The 15,368-nt window shown below is 48.9% G+C and overlaps 3 protein-coding genes across 6 annotated transcripts; all 3 read left to right on the top strand.

Annotated features, from left to right (window-relative positions):
• The first annotated feature begins 6,190 nt into the window (after positions 1–6,190).
• LOC101758371 lies at positions 6,191–8,547 on the top strand. 4 transcript variants are annotated; one of them, XM_004964719.3, is made up of 4 exons: positions 6,191–7,072; positions 7,497–7,563; positions 7,681–8,020; positions 8,113–8,547. In XM_004964719.3, the coding sequence occupies exons 1-4, from the start codon at positions 6,882–6,884 to the stop codon at positions 8,319–8,321; spliced, it is 807 nt and encodes a 268-aa protein (XP_004964776.1). In that variant the 5' UTR covers positions 6,191–6,881; the 3' UTR covers positions 8,322–8,547. The 4 variants fall into 4 exon arrangements, 3 of the variants coding, with proteins under 3 accessions (XP_004964776.1, XP_022681544.1, XP_012700882.1); XR_002677320.1 differs by lacking the exon at positions 8,113–8,547 and having other exon boundaries at positions 7,409–7,563; positions 7,681–7,821; XM_022825809.1 differs by lacking the exon at positions 7,497–7,563 and having other exon boundaries at positions 8,116–8,547.
• Positions 8,548–10,024: 1,477 nt separating this feature from the next.
• On the top strand, positions 10,025–11,948 carry LOC101781348. The gene is made up of 3 exons (XM_004966676.1): positions 10,025–10,495; positions 11,016–11,295; positions 11,905–11,948. Exons 1-3 carry the CDS (start codon positions 10,025–10,027, stop codon positions 11,946–11,948), a joined length of 795 nt encoding a protein of 264 aa, XP_004966733.1.
• A 1,111-nt stretch (positions 11,949–13,059) lies between these two features.
• LOC101780539 lies at positions 13,060–15,155 on the top strand. The gene is made up of 3 exons (XM_012845183.1): positions 13,060–13,554; positions 14,214–14,487; positions 15,118–15,155. The coding sequence occupies exons 1-3, from the start codon at positions 13,060–13,062 to the stop codon at positions 15,153–15,155; spliced, it is 807 nt and encodes a 268-aa protein (XP_012700637.1).
• The last annotated feature ends 213 nt before the right edge of the window (positions 15,156–15,368 follow it).

Below are 15,368 nucleotides of genomic sequence, written 5' to 3'. Positions count from 1 at the left end.
TTGTAGATTCTGTCGATATTTTTTGGTTGATATGGCAATTTATATGGAAACATCTATGTTTGGTGTGGCAACTTATGCTTTGTGCTTTGTTAGTGTTCTGTTAGATATCAACTTATGTTTTTGTTACTTTAATGTGTGTTATAATCCCTGATGCTAGCACCAACATGGCTATTTGAACCTTTTGTTTGTGTTTTTTGTTTTGCAGTTTGAAGATGCCTTTTAAGGGTCTTTTTGATCTGAATGCTGAGCCACTTCCTATTATTATTGACATTCTAGATGCGGGTGTTATTGGGCAAGATGAGATTGCTGAGGTGCCTGAAGCCCTGTTGCTTAAACCTGTACGTACTCCAGATGCCGCAACGCTGCAGATTATGAATCCACCTATGCCCAGCAGCAACTTGGGTGCTCAGCAGCAACAGTAGCAACTGGGGTGCTGAACGGCAATAGCAACAACTTTGATGTTCAATAGCAACAACAGCTTTTTCCCGAGGCGCTGCAAGCTGAGTCTGGTGGGGTAACAGTACCTACAGGTGCTATATCCACTTTTGGAGTTGCTGTTGAGGATGGTGTTGAGGTTCTATCTACTCCACAAGAGCCCTTCGTTGGCATGACCTTCAACAGTTCAGATGCTGCTAGGGATTATTACAATTCCTACGCTAGGCATACTAGATTCTCCATTAGGATTGACACATCCCATGAGTCAAAAAGGAGCGGGGACAAGACAAAATTCATATTTGTGTGACAAAGATATGAGGTTAACAAAAAGGAAAAAGTTGTTGTTGATGGCCCTATTACTGAGAAAACGATAGTGAGGGAAAGACGTGGAGATTATGTTGATAGGACGTGTTGTCCTACTCGCATGATTGTGAGGAGGACATCTCAAAATTAGTGGGAGGTTGTTCACTTTGAAAAAGAACACAATCATGTCCGTATGAGAAAATTCTTGCTCACAAAATACCTTAACTCCCATATAGGCATACCAGGTGAGGAGAAGGATTTCATCAACCTACTCCATGACTGCAACATTAGAACTACACAAGCTTATCAGATAATGGGCGAGTTGTACGGTAGCATTGCGCATTGCCCATACACAGAGGGTGACGCCTAAAATCTGCGTGTTGAGTACCGTGCTGAAAACAAAGGCAAAGATATGAAGGCCACACTTGATTACTTCGAGGAGTTGAAGAAGGAAGATCCTGACTTCTATTACAATTACACTCTTGATGACAAGGATAGGGTTGAGAATTTATTTTGGGTGGATGGTGCAGCAAGGAAGGCGTATAAGCTCTGTGGCAATTGCATATCTTTTGACACAACATATTTGACAAATGTATACAATATGCCATGTGCACCTTTCGTAGGTAAAAAATACCCCCCTCCCCCCTGTCCCCAAATCTGCTTAGCTCTAAAATTGCACAGCTGGCTTTCTATGTGACTAAACCAAATTTAAGTTGTTGCTGTTAAAAAAAGATATGCCATTACTGACTTGTTGTGTGACTAATTATAAGTTGCTGCTTCAAATATATACAAAATGATATTATGGTTATACATAAGTGCTTCTTTTGAAAAAAATGTTGCTGCTTGGAAAATATATGCAACTTTAGTTTTGGTTGTTGTCAACTCTAATTTATTTTTTGTTAAACAAACTTTCAAGGATTGATAGGAATGGTTTAACTATATAGCTGGGTTGCGGGTTCTTGTGAAATGAGAAGACTAATGGCTTTATATGGTTATTTAAGAAAGCGATGGGTGGTAAAGATCCTGTGACCATCATAACTGACCAGGATCTTGCAATAAAAGCTGCTATTGCTGAAGTTTTCACCATATCAATCCATAGGAATTGTAGGTACCACATCATGGAGAATGCTAGGAAGACCATGTGTTCTTTTTTGAATGGCAAGCAAGAATTATCTCATGACTTTAAGGATTATCTTGATAGCAGCTTCTCGCCAAACGAATTTGTGGGCAAGTGGCAAGTGTTTTTAGATAAACATGGCTTGAATGATGATGAGAGATTCAAGCGTCTGTATGACATGAGGCATAGATGGGTCCCGGCTTATTTCATGCAGTACTTTTTCCCTTTCCTCCATACCACAACGCGAAGTGAAGGCTTTAATGCTGTTCTGAAGCGCTATGTGAACCCAAAGAACTCAATTTACAACTTTGTTCAGCAGTACAGGAAGATCCAGCAGAGGATTTTTGGCAAGCGGGATTTGCAAGAGGCAAATATGGTCACAAAAGTCTCCCACTACTTGACGGGTCACCCTTTGGAGTGCCAAATGAAGGAGGTTTACACGAGGAAGCTGTTCAATGTGTCCTAATATGAGCTCTAGCTACTACATTATTCGCGTCAGGGGGGATAATTTGATAGATGTGGTTCCATACAAATGTTGTCGAGAGCCGCTGTATAGCACTAGAACATTTAGGGTCACCGCAGACAAGTTGGAGAGCCGCTGTACGGCACTAGAATATTCAGGGTCACCGCAGATAAGTTGGAGAGCCGTTGTACGGCACTAGAACATTCAGGGTCACTGCGAACAAGTCGGAGGGTGTGTATAGCTGCACTTGCTGTAAATTCCAGAGAGATGGTGTGCTGTGTTGCCACGTAATGAAAGTGTTTGATATGCTTATTGTTCGTGAGGTGCCTGAATGGTACATCTTACCTAGATGGTCAGCTTAAGTGGTGGATGAAGATGATATTGAAATTGTTGGTGAGTCGCTGCAAGCACAACAGCTTGCAAGCTAGGGGAATCGTTACAACATGACGTGCAATGGCTTTAAAAAGATTGTTAGACCTTTCATGGGCAACGTCGAGAGGTACGACATTGTTTCGAAGCATATGGCGGGGATGCAGTCTTTACTGCTCCGCTTGTTTTTGGTGAATATGATGCTATCAGCACGTGCAGAGTGTCAGTACTAATATTACTTAGCTCAAGTTTCTCTGTTTGGACTTTGGACAAGGAATATTGCTTTCATCATGTTCTTTTCCCAATTTATTCAAATCTGTCATGTTCAGCAAGAAATTCAACATGAAAAAGCCAACACTAATGATTTGTAGTGCTTAGCTCTAGCAGTCTCAGTTCGAAATTAAGTATTTGGTCGTGTAACTCTGTTATTACCAGTTCAAAATACGTTTTTTTAGTGGCCGGTTCAAAATATTTGTTGTACGACTGTACGTCAACATTCTGTATGCAGGCGTTTGTATGTTTTAAGGCTTGTCTTTATCCAATTATCCCAATATCTTCCTGAATGTGCTTGTCGTGATAAGTACTTAACTTCTAATTTTTTTGGTAATACCATGAGGTTGCAGATTCTTGGAATTTGGAGTATAACTTAAAGAAAATTCAGTTACCGATTATTTTTTGTAATTGAAACTGAATCTAGTAGATAGACAAGATTTCTATCCACGATGCTTGCATTTAGTACCTTGCTAACTGGTGTTACTATCGCAAAGCTGATTTCGTGTGCCTGATGGAGTACCATTAGTTCAACTAAAGTAGAAGAAGTGAAGAACCTTATGTTACTATGTTCATGCAATTGTCCAGGATAGCTTTCCTGAGAGATGTGCAATGTTCTTTTTTTTTTAACAAAAAAACGTGCAATGTTCCAAGAAAGGGATGACTTCCACATTTCCCTTTATTACATATATTCCATATCACTTCACTCAAACACCAACACAATTTTGGGCTCTTGGCTTGGTCCAGGTCAGAGCCAAAAATGCTCATCATGTTGTAATGCAGTATGGACTCCCCGTAAGTACTTTGTGCTTGCATATATGAGAGGCAATATGAGAGTATATGCCTATTCATCGCTAGTCATAAATTTGAGAGCATGGCTGTGCATTGCAAAGACCAAGCAAGCAACCCACAGGTATGATTAATGTTCATTGGAAGCGAAGATGGTAAGCATATTGGGCAGAGGCCATCTGCCTTGTGTGTCATCATAATACCTGATCGCACTGCGGCAAACGTCAGAAGAACTTTTAAACTCAGGGCGTAGTGTGGTCTCCGTAATTCATCAAGCTTAGACTTTCACCATATCTAGCTGTTTGTGTTAGGTGTTAGTCGTTCACATTCGGCCATTCGGGGAGAAATTTGTATGCATTGTTAGTCCGGCTGCGGTTTTACTGTACTGGATACGAGTCCACCAGCATAATTATTCATGAAGAATGCCGTTTTACTGTATATTTTTTCGCTTTGGCAATGCAACGTTGTTAGTTCAATATCGCTGGCTGGTGCAGTGGCTGCTAAAGCTATCATTCGCAAGTGAAGCGACTCTGGGAACGGTTTATATTTGTAATCATTCTTCTATTAGTTAGTACAACCGTTGTTTTGGTTTCTGATGGTTGACCTTAGTTTATCAGTAGCTGGTAGCTGTCACTCTTCGGTTTTTCTAGGTTTGAGTTATCATATTTCATGGTCAGTTGTGCAGCAATGCACTTGTGGGAGCGTCAGCCGTCAGTACAGAGCCTGACGAAGTGCCCTATAACCTTGCTGCTGATGGCAGAGTCTCACCAGTATGTTTTACAATATATCATGTTTTTGTACAATTTACCGTGTCAAATTTTCTGTAAGATTGCACTCATTGTCAGACGACAACTGCATCTGCATGTTTGGTGGCTCGATTATCAAACTGGAAGAACTTCAAAGCAAATAAATCGTGCAAGGTTCAACCAGCTGGAGAGTATATAGTTGCATATTCTCTGAAAATAACCTGGATACTTTTACACGTTAAATTACAGAAGTTGATATGACCTGAAACTAACTAAATACGACACGGTCACAAGCGGCGGCGGGCGGATGCCGACGGTGGCACGGTACGCATGGATCGAGTCGTTGTGGACAGCTTGAGAGTTGAGATCGATGCAGCACTCGAGAGTCGAGACTGCTGAAGGGTCAGGTGGAGGGGCCGTGTCAAGCTCGGCTACCTTCCCCTCGCCGCCGCCGCCGCCGCCGTCGCGGTGTCTGACCAAACCGACGGATCTCGTGCTCGAGAAGCGACTCCGCAGCAGGACGTACTCTCTGACGAGTATCTCACGCATCAGCCATCATGACATCGCCGTCGTAGTCCCTGCGGACGCCGCCGCCCCCGCTGGCGCGACGGCTGCGCTCGTCGACCCACTCGCAGTAGACGTCGATGGGCTCGGTCAGCGCGTCGGCGGCGGTGGAGTAGCTCGCCTCGCAGCCGCAGCACGAGGCCTCGGCGACCTTGCGCTTGGGGTCGATCCGGCACTCCACGCTCTCGGCGCGCTTGCAGACCGGGCAGCGGAAGGCCGTGCCGAGCTTCCTCCGCGCCTTCCTCGGCACCGCAGTCACCTCGGGCGGCGCCGCCGGGCTCGTCGCCCCGATGGACCCCGCGTCCTGGAAGCCCTGAGCTCGCAGCAGGACGCGAGACGACTCGTCGGAGAGGAGGACGGCGCGGGCTGCATTGCGCTGCCTAGCCATCTTCTTCTCCCAAGATTTCGCTTTCACAAATGAATGTGCTGCCGAGAAGTGCCCAGGCTGGGGTTATATGATCGCTTCGTGTTCGTGTCCGGCTCGAACTCGATAGCGCCCAGTCGGACACCACCATCCACGGCCCCACATGTCACTGGCTAGAGCGTTGACTGGTCTTCACCCATCCCGGGCCCACATCGACCCCACCTGCCAGCAACCCACCTGCGCTCGCGAGCCCAGCCCAGGAGAGACGGCCCACATGCGGCTGCGGAGCGGCGTGGCCGGCGGGTACCTCCACGCCGACGAGGAAGGGGCCGGCGTCTCCCTGCGCCACCGCGCCCGCGCGTCGCGGAATGCCGCGTGGAGGGTGTCCACTGTCCAGCGAGTCGCGCGCCACGGGAGTGCCTACGTCCTGCTCCAGGGCGCCGCCTACGGAGCACTGGACGGAAGCCGCGGCGGGCATGGCGACTCGGCGTCGGGGCCACGGGATCCTGGCTAAGGATTTTCTCCAGAAAAAACGAAGGATTAAAAGGGTTTATTTGCAAAATATTGGATCGCGATTGATAGTCTCGATCCAAATTAGGGTTCTTTATGAAAATACCGATCTAAGTAGTTTTCACAAACACCCCCCCATAACTTGGTTGGTGGTGTTGGGCCGCCGAACCCTCTGGGCCGGCCTGCTTGCCCCTCCACTGGGTTCTCCGTGTTCCTTCGCCGAAAGCGTCTTCTTGGACTTCCAGCCCTCTCCTCTGTTTCTTCTTCCCCACAACTCCCGGCCGTTTCTCTCAGGTCCCCGTCCCCCGACGCGACGCAGGACGCACGCCGCCTCCCGCATCCGCCTCGGCTCGCCCTAGGGTTCGGCACCCAGACGGTCTGGATGCCCGCTCCGCCAGCGTAGACCCTTCTGCCCGCCCTCCTCCGCCCACGCAGACGCCGGGCCGCCGCATTCTCGCCGGCCTCAACGTCGGATCGCCTACTTCCTGGCTTCGGTATTCTGCCGCCACAACAGCGGCCCGACTTCCACAAGCTGGGGCAACCCTCCCTTCGTGATGCATTTGCTGCCATCTCGGTGCCCTTTTCAATAAATTGTTCCTTTTTTTTTGCGACACTTCAATAAATTGTTCCTAATCTGTGGTGCGATGGATGCATGCGAGATTTTAGTAATAATTGATGTGGTTTTCACTGCACAGTCGGATGCAAATTTCAAACTTACATGATTGAATTTTCTCAACTGCGTTTGTTTGTTCAGTTTATCTATTTAGATACTGGCAGTGGTTGTTTATGCATTAATACCTGATCTGCACTCATCGAACTCGATTTGTTACCTAACGTCATCGGCTCATCGCTAATATGCACCGCAGCGAATTGTTTTGAAATTCCTTAGCAAAAATGTAATGAAAAATTCCTTCTATAGATCACCTTCACCCTGGGCGTATTGCCAAATCAATGATGGGTTTGACAGGAGATTGGGCGTTTGGATTGGAGCCGTGGACATCACCAGCGTTGGAGGACCTGCTCCCAGAGCTCTCCCGCGAGGAGCAGCTACGATTGCAGAGCCACTTGCGCGAGCACGAGCGCATCCTGAAGCGGTGGAAGAAGAATTCTCTCCCATTTGTACATTCCCTGATCTCAGAAGAGTATGTCCCGCCTGCCTCAAACAAGCGTCAGATGCTTTTAGAATGCAGTATTGAAAATTCAGAATATGAACTAAGTTATACAAGTCCAATTGAACTTAGAATTGAAAGTATATTCGATTACTTGGTACATGCGAGTGGGCTGTTAAGAAATGGGAATAATACATATACTTTCCTTTGCGACGTTCCTTGCTTTGGAGCTTTAGGAATCAGATGGAAGCAACAAAGTCCCAGATCACTACTAGACCTAGAAGAAAGCAGTATTTAACTTAATGATCTTGTGCTATAGTATGTTGAAGGCTGCAGTTAAGTTTGATTACACAATAACCACTTGCACAGAGCATAGGTAGATCGATTTACAGTCAACAAAAAGTTGCCTTTGAGAGTCGCAGCTCGAATCAAATTTCTCACATTACATTGGATGAAGTGAGCGAGACGCCTCCATCATCCGCCATGCCTGCTATGCTCTCCACCATTACAATGCCAAACACCCAGTACGTCCAGTTCTCTTCATTTGAGTAGTAATTCAATTAGTCTTTATCAATTTCATCACAATTAATTCCTGCCCTGAGCTGCATGACATGGCATATATAATCGATCTCTGCCTGCAGCGTGAAGGGTTTGATGCTGTGAAGCCTCTGATGGGAGCCAGCGTGCGCTTCAAGGGCCAGTTGTGGTTCCACGTCAACTTCTGGGCTCGCTGCCGCAAGAGCAAAAAGATCAAGCGCTTCTTTGCCGAGGTGCATTACAAGCCACCCGGCAGCAGCTCTGTCTGCTCAGGCCTGCCATTTCCAGTCCCAGGAGCTGAGAACCCACCCAGCAGCAGCTCCGTCTGCTCATACCTGCCATTTCCAGTCCCAGAAGCTGAGAAGCCATCCAGCAGCAGCTCTGTCTGCTTGGGCCTGCCATTTTCAGTCCTAATTCCCATCGTTGAAGCTTGCACCATCATCCGTATGTATCTATGTGTGTGAATTTATTTCTTTTTTTTGGTTAGCTAGTCAGTATGATTCAATTGATGTGCTAACATGCTTGCATGGTTACAGAAGAGCCTCTTGGCAAGTACAGGAGTTGTGCATTCTGTCGTGGTCACTTGGACATTTTGCACCCCATGGGTCGTAAATTTGTTTGCGGAAACGACAAGGACAGGATAGAACAACGACTCTTGCCGTGCGGGTCTATAAGCCCTGAGATGCCATTCACTTGCCGCATGGGGCCGGCCTCTCCCAACAGCCGAGAGGAGGAAGAAGACTAGAGGGAACTCTGAACTGGTCCATTGGACGCTCAGGGAGAAGAAGAGAAGAGGGAATTATGAACTTGGCCCCTTGGACGCCCTTAGGTTCGCATTGTTGTGTGTTGTGGCCAATCAAGTCTGGCGGTAGCAGAAATTCAATTTTGTTCACAGATGTTTTGCAAACGGTCGTTGGGTCATTGTTTGCCAGAGGTTGATAGATATTTGTTCATTTGATGTTGATACCATATGCGCTGCGTTTCTGTGATGCGATTATGTGCGCTGATGCTTCCTCTCAGATTCAGTAAGAACTGAATTCAGTTTTGTTTCTTGACTTGCAGTAGTGTATGTATGTATGTGTAATGATGTTACGATCCCCGTTCTCATGGTTTGGGGGTTGATATTCTGCGCAGATGGGTTTCAGGTTCAGCTAATTGTGGTACAAGACCCCCGATCTGCTTTTTTTTTTGTATTTTTGAGGAAAAGATCTCAAATCTGCTGCTCTGGGGCTTCTGGCGAAGCTGGTGGGTGATTGGAAGACAAGAAGCCCATGACAGCAACCACATGGCAGCAAAGGAAGAGGCTGGTATGGAGGCAACTCAATGATCTGGGCCTAGTGTGTCCGTTCAGGTCAGCTGGGTTTTCTTCCAGCCCTAGTTGAAATGGCATGTCACTATGTCAGGTTTTGGTTGACAATGACAACCCATTTCTCTGGTGGTGGTCCTACTAGACTCCTGCACTTGCCTTACATTGGGGAAAAACTTCAAGGATTGGGTTTGCCAAAAAAAAAAGCACAATAAAAATGGATATGAGACTGTGCCTGTGAACTGATGGAGAAAGAATTTTACATCCTCATCGAAATTAATAAAAAGCAGAGGCGTTAGGAATACGCGAAGAGCCTGGCCCACACACATAAATGCTAGTCCGCCCCTTGTCTTCTCGTGACCCGCACCCGCCTCGCTGCTGCTTTGTGTTGTCGTGCGACCCCACCAAATGCAGCCCCCGCCCGCCCACAGCACCGTTAGCCCTATTACACCCTCACCAGTAGCCACTTCTGGCATCCAGCGACGCTTTGCCCCCTTGCTGCACCGCTCGCACTTGCCACCGCCACCTGCTAGCTCCGCCTTCACATAACCACTTCGGCGAGCCTCCTCCACCACCTACCTTTCCTAACCGCCTTCCTTCACCACCCCACCCCCACCATCAGTCCGACAACTATCCTCAGCCATCCCTTTAAATTCGGCGGCTATAGATGCCCTCCCAACCCTAAACGTCCAAATTCTAGCCCCGAGACCTAGCCATAACCCAAATTTGAGCTCGCCAAGCGAGTTAGCAGCCGGAGAGACGAGTCGTCCGACTGGAGCTCACAGGACAAAGGGAACGAGTGAACTTGATCGTGACCGGCAGGAACTCCACCCTTCATGGCCCCACAAGCCAGTGGCTGCAGCGGTGGCTGACTGATAATCCCGGCCCTCTGGCCCGGTGGCCCCACCTGTTGCCTGTTGGTTGCCAGGTGGCATGTGCAGCATCCGGCCTGGCCTGGGAATCCACCACCAGAGCCCATCACGTTGAAAACTTGAAATGCCCCGCCTTGACGAAACCGTAACCGTCGCAACGAACACCTGCTCTGCTCTCTCCTCCCCCCTGCAACATCGCCGCTCCCACGCGCCACCGCCACCGTCAGCCTCCGCCGCCGCGACAGCAGCAGCACCACCAGCCTCGCTGCGATGGAGCACTTCCCCGACGGGGCGCACGTGCGGCTGCGGAGCCGGGTGCACGGCACGTTCCTCCACGCCGACGCGGACGGGGTGGGCGTCTCCCCGAGCCCGCGGCGCGCGTCGCTGAGCGCGGCGTGGGCGGCGCACCGCGTCGAGCGCGGCGGCGCCGCCTACGTGCTCCTCCGCAGCAACGCCTACGGCCGATACCTCGCCCTCTGGGCCCCGCCCGCGCCGCGGGGGCAGGGCCGCAGCGCCCGCAGCCCCGTCCTGCGCGTCTACGACTCCCCGGAGCAGGACGACGTCCTCTGGGTGGCCGTCAGGGCGCGGGACGGGGGCGACGACGTCCTCTTGCGCCACGGCAGGGACGACACGTCGTTCCTCGGCGTCACCGTGGACAGCCATGACAGCCGGCAAACGCATTGGGTGGTCGAGGCCATCCCCGCGAGACAGAGGCCGCCAATCCTTCCAGCTCCAGTTCCGGTTAGCTCTCTGTTCCCCCTCCTTTGAACTCCTCGCATTCATTTGGTCCGATCGGAGTAGGGTTCCTAGAATCAATTGCGTCTTCGAATTTTTTCAGCCGATTTGTGGAAACCACTGAAACTTGATGATTTGATTCTCCTGGGGAGCAATTGTAGCTTCCGTTCTAGCTGTTTTTTCCTCCTTTGTTACTGAATTCTGCTCCTCATGTCGATGTCGGTGATTGCCTGATTGGAGTACTTCCGCTCAAAAGTTCTAATTCTTCGTACTGGGTTGTTGGAAATTTGAATCTGCATTGGGTTCACGTTAAGGGAGCAGTCCTTGATCAGATTGGAAGTTTACTTAGGGAGAGTTTATTGCTCAGATTAGTCTCAACATTCATGATCGCTTTGACGAATTTATGTCTGTCAATCGTTAATCTGCATTTGCTATCTATTATCGCAGCAACGTGAATTCAGACTTGTTCATTCAGTTACCACCGCTTACCAGTGTTGTCTTCTTGTTTGGATTTCCATGGCAACAGCTTTCCCGTCCAATGGTGCTGTGGCGGACGATCTCGTACGTGCGGGCGGACGACGACGGGAACTTCGACCCGCGCCCGCTCGCCAGGAGATGGTTCATTTTCTACGGCAGGTCCGTGTTCCAGCTGACGGGCGTCCTGTCGATCCTTCTGCGCGAGAGGTTCTTCGGCATCAGGCTGTGCGTGCGGGCCGGCTCCCAGGGGCGGCTGACCCCTCTCGTCATCGACCTGCCTGCCAACGAGCAGACCATGGACATCGTCGTCCTCACCGCCTGGTCATCAGGTGAGAGCCTTGCAGTTTTCTTCAGTAGCCTGTGCAGCGTGCACTGCAGCACCTGTTCTGTTTCTCTAATCATGAAAGGTGTTCAGTTGATCGTACTGACGAGAACAGGGTAGATAACTAGCTTCAATACTGTGTACTATTGCTCATATGCAAGTTTGGTATTTGCTGCAACAAGTCGATAAAATTGTTCCCGCAAGTTACATGACCAATAGATCAAGTGTTGTACTGATGACAACTGAATCTGTAACTCCTTACTGTGGCTGTAGTTCAGATGTTCAGAGACCTCTGTAGCTTTGAATATGTTTTTTTTAGATTATAAGTTTTGAGTACGCAGTTGTTTCAGGAAGTATGATGTACTTGGGTTTTTGGGTTCGACTTGTGTTTAAGAGAATTTACATAGTACCATGTCAGTTCAGAAAAATAAGTTATGCCAATAATTTGATTCACTGCCCAGAAGTTTAACTGTTTATAACTTGTCAACTAATTTGTTGATCCTGTTACTGAATTGCTTGTTTTGAGCTGTTGCAACAGTTTGCAACACAATGCATGTTGCCTAGTGCCTAAGTCCTAACTGTGTCACTGTTTTTCCTTGTTCCATTGTGAATTCAGCTGCTCAGGGTCAGGAGTTGGTGTATCCAGATGTTGATGCGTAGAGGAATACGAGAGCATGACTTCTGACAACAGCATCAAGGTTCATCTTCTTCAGAAATCGAATGTATCGTTGCTCCGGATACAGTGAGAAGAGAATTGGATGTGCTTCTTTGTCCCGATTGCTCCGGAAAACTCATGAACTCCTGGTTTGGTAGTAGGTTCGGTGCGTCCTGCTTGCTGATCGGAAGTGCTTGAACTGGTCTTTCAGTTTCAGAAATTGAAAACTGCTGAAAGCATTACATGGAAACAATGCTTGAACAATTTTGCACAGTAACATTGGTTGTAGTTGCTACCTTTCTGTTTGGTGATAATACTGATACATATTGGTGTTTACTCTGCACCTTGGTCCTGAGACATCAAATGGTACAGTGAGTGTTTTATGAACTGAAAGTCGCAGCTCTACGACCGTTTCTCGATTTACTGTCAGGAAATGAGTGGAACATGATGCTGAAAAAAACGTTTAGTAGACAGATAGAGCACATTTTTAGAACTTGTAATCTGTGCTGTCTTTTGAGATGAACAAGTACACTGTTGATATCAGGCGACCAAATGATAACTTGCTCCTTGCTTTTACAAGCACAACTACAATTTGCTGCCCAAAGATACAATTTACAAGCACAACTAAACCTGCACACGCAGTGGATCAGCAGGAAGAATCGAAGCACGACAGGCCACGAATTCAATAAGGCGTACTGTACGCAGCAAGAATTGCAACAAGTTTGCAGCAGCAAAGAGATCAGACATGAGAACGGAGCAATGTGAGCACTGCTGTAACCTGCTTGTGTTCTCCTCGGACTCGAACTTGACCCCTGACAGGTAGGAGCTCAACCGTTCATGGCCCCACAAGCCAGTGGCTGCAGCGGTGGCCCCACCACACCAGGTGCAACCAGCAACCGACCTTCGCGTGCGAGCCTTCCTCCAGAGGCCATCGCCTTGAAATTCCCCGCCCCGCCTCGGCGCCGAAACGTAACCGTCCCAACGAACGAACTCCTGCTCTGCCCCTCTCCTCTCCTCCCTCGCAACAGCGCCAAGAAACGAAGAAACCCGCTCCCCCGCCGCCCTCCGCCTCCGCCCCGGCCGGGCACATCAGCAGCACCACCACCAGCGCCGGCGATGGAGTTCCTCCCCGACGGGGCGCACGTGCGGCTGCGGAACCGCATGCACGGCGCGTACCTCCACGCCGACGAGGACGGGGTCGGCGTCTCCCTGAGCCCGCGCCGCGCCTCCCTGAACACGGCGTGGCGGGTGCACCGGGTCCGGCGCGGCGGCGACGACTACGTCCTCCTCCACAGCGCCGCCTACGGCCGGTACCTCGCGCTCTCGCCCCAGCGGGTGTCGCTGGTCTACGCCGGCCACGCCGCCGTCCAGGGCGCCTACGACGCGCCGGAGCAGGTCGACGTCCTCTGGGAGGCCGTCAGGGTGGCGGACGCCGCCGCCGACGTCCTCATGCTCCACGTCTCGAACCGCCTCCTCCGCGCCGCCCCCTGGAACCCCGCCTTGCCCTCCCCCGTCTACGTCGACATCGACAACGCGGGCACGGTGATGCAGTGGGTGATCGAGGCCATCCCCCTGAGACAGGCGCCGCCGGCCCTTCAAGGCCCAACCGAGGTGAGCTCGCCGTCCACTTTCCTTGGAAATCTTCTGTTGATTTGGGCGCGCGGCGAATGGTTCTTGGCTTCTTGCCTTCTTGGAATCGGTCGATTCTGCGAATTTTCTAGTCAATTTGCACGAAGACGCGAACTAATGAGACTTGATGAATCGTGTTCCTCCGTTGTTACTGAAGCTGTCAGTTACTGAATTCTGCATGATGTTGATGCAATTCTTGGTACATTTTGTGCCAGGATCACTTCTACTTTCTGTCAAAAGTCATGGTTTGAGTTCTGCTGGCCGCTGTGGTTTTAGGTTCTTGAATCCTTGGTCCTCTGCATTTAGGTAGCAGCTCTTGATCAGAGTCATCAGACTATGCCTTTTGGCCTTCTCTTTTCGTACCAGATATCCCAAACTTGCCATCTTCTTGCAAAATGCCCCTAACAATGTAGGCTTAACAACTACTACGATTGGTTAATGAATTTATGTCTGCCATTAGTGAATCTGCATTAGCCCGTGGTCTTCTGAAAGCATGGAGTGCCCAATGCAGTTCTTGACTTCTTGTTCTGAAACTCTGAACATTCTGTTCTCATTGCATCACGAGTTTAGATTTGTTCATCCAGTTATCAGTGTTGTGTGCTTGTTTTGGTTCCTGAACACCAGCGTTCCATTGCAAACAGCTTCCCCGTGGAGTGGTGTTGTGGCGAACAATCGTATACATGAAGGCGGATAGCCAAGGAAAGGTCGACCCGCTCTCCAGGAGAACGTACGGGTTCTCCGGCCGGTCCTTGTTCCACCTGACGGGCGACCTGGCGAACCAACTGCGCTTACAGTTCCGCAGCATCACGCTGTGCGTGCGGGCCGGCTCGCAGGGGCGGTTGACTCCTCTGGTCATAGACCTGCCTGCCGACGAGCGGACCATGGAGGTCGTCGTCTTCACCAACGGGTCATCAGGTAAGGACTTTGCAGTTTTCTTCAGTAGCCTTTGCAACACCTGTTATCTGTTTCCCTTTTCATGAAAGGTGTTCAGTTGATCATATGATGAGAACAGAGTAACTTTAATACGGTGTAGCAATGGTCATATGCTAACGGCTGTTCTGTAGTTTGGAATTTCCCATGAGAGATCAATAAATCTGTTCCTGCATGTCAGACGCTCAATAGATCGTAGTGTCATACTGATATTGACAGAAGCTGAACTTACCTACTATGTACTGAACTTCTGAATATGCAACTGCAGAATGCAGTATCATCTTCTTACGTTTTGTGTTCGACTTGTGTTTGAGGAAATTCATATTTCATATATTATCACACCAATTCGGAAAAATAAGTTGTGCCAATAATTTGTCCAGAAACTTCAGACTTTTTTTTACTTGTCAACCTGTTGATCTTGTCACTGAACTGTATCAGTATCACTGTTTTTCCTTGTTTCCCTTGAATCCAGCTGTGTTTGTCACTTGCCAACCAGTGTGTTGATCTTGTTGCCGAATGTCTTATTTTTTAACTGTTGCAACAGTTGCAACACAATGCATATGCTGCTAGTGCCTAACTGTATGTTTTTTCCTTGTCATCTTGTGAATTCAGCAGCTTCGGCGTTGCAGCACCCAAATGTTGATGCAATGTAGAGGAATACGAAAGCGAGACTTCTGACAACAACATCACAGTTCATATCTTCAGAAAACCGAATGTGTTGCTGCTTCTGTTAGAATGAGATGAGAAATGGCTGTACTTCTTTGGTTACGATAGGTTCAGAAAACTCAACAAGCCTTCTGTTTTTGGTAGTAGGTTTGTTGCCTTATGCTGACTGGATGCAGTGCTTGAATTGGCCTAGGTGTTTC

The sequence above is a fragment of the Setaria italica genome, chromosome IV (assembly GCF_000263155.2).
Source record: "Setaria italica strain Yugu1 chromosome IV, Setaria_italica_v2.0, whole genome shotgun sequence".
In the NCBI taxonomy this organism is placed as follows: Eukaryota; Viridiplantae; Streptophyta; class Magnoliopsida; order Poales; family Poaceae; genus Setaria; species Setaria italica.
This window is presented reverse-complemented; position numbering and strand designations above follow the sequence as displayed.

What these genes read in the sequence shown, in the direction of transcription:
- LOC101758371 (XM_004964719.3), top strand. Translation starts at nt 6,882, where the DNA reads ATGATGGGTTTGACAGGAGATTGGGCGTTTGGATTGGAGCCGTGGACA. An exon ending in CATTCCCTGATCTCAGAAGA is followed by an intron (nt 7,073 to 7,496) that starts GTATGTCCCGCC and finishes CATTGGATGAAG; the next exon opens with TGAGCGAGACGCCTCCATCA. An exon ending in ATTACAATGCCAAACACCCA is followed by an intron (nt 7,564 to 7,680) that starts GTACGTCCAGTT and finishes CTCTGCCTGCAG; the next exon opens with CGTGAAGGGTTTGATGCTGT.
- LOC101781348 (XM_004966676.1), top strand. Translation starts at nt 10,025, where the DNA reads ATGGAGCACTTCCCCGACGGGGCGCACGTGCGGCTGCGGAGCCGGGTG. An exon ending in TCCTTCCAGCTCCAGTTCCG is followed by an intron (nt 10,496 to 11,015) that starts GTTAGCTCTCTG and finishes CCATGGCAACAG; the next exon opens with CTTTCCCGTCCAATGGTGCT. An exon ending in CCTCACCGCCTGGTCATCAG is followed by an intron (nt 11,296 to 11,904) that starts GTGAGAGCCTTG and finishes TTGTGAATTCAG; the next exon opens with CTGCTCAGGGTCAGGAGTTG.
- LOC101780539 (XM_012845183.1), top strand. Translation starts at nt 13,060, where the DNA reads ATGGAGTTCCTCCCCGACGGGGCGCACGTGCGGCTGCGGAACCGCATG. An exon ending in CCCTTCAAGGCCCAACCGAG is followed by an intron (nt 13,555 to 14,213) that starts GTGAGCTCGCCG and finishes CATTGCAAACAG; the next exon opens with CTTCCCCGTGGAGTGGTGTT. An exon ending in CTTCACCAACGGGTCATCAG is followed by an intron (nt 14,488 to 15,117) that starts GTAAGGACTTTG and finishes TGAATTCAGCAG; the next exon opens with CTTCGGCGTTGCAGCACCCA.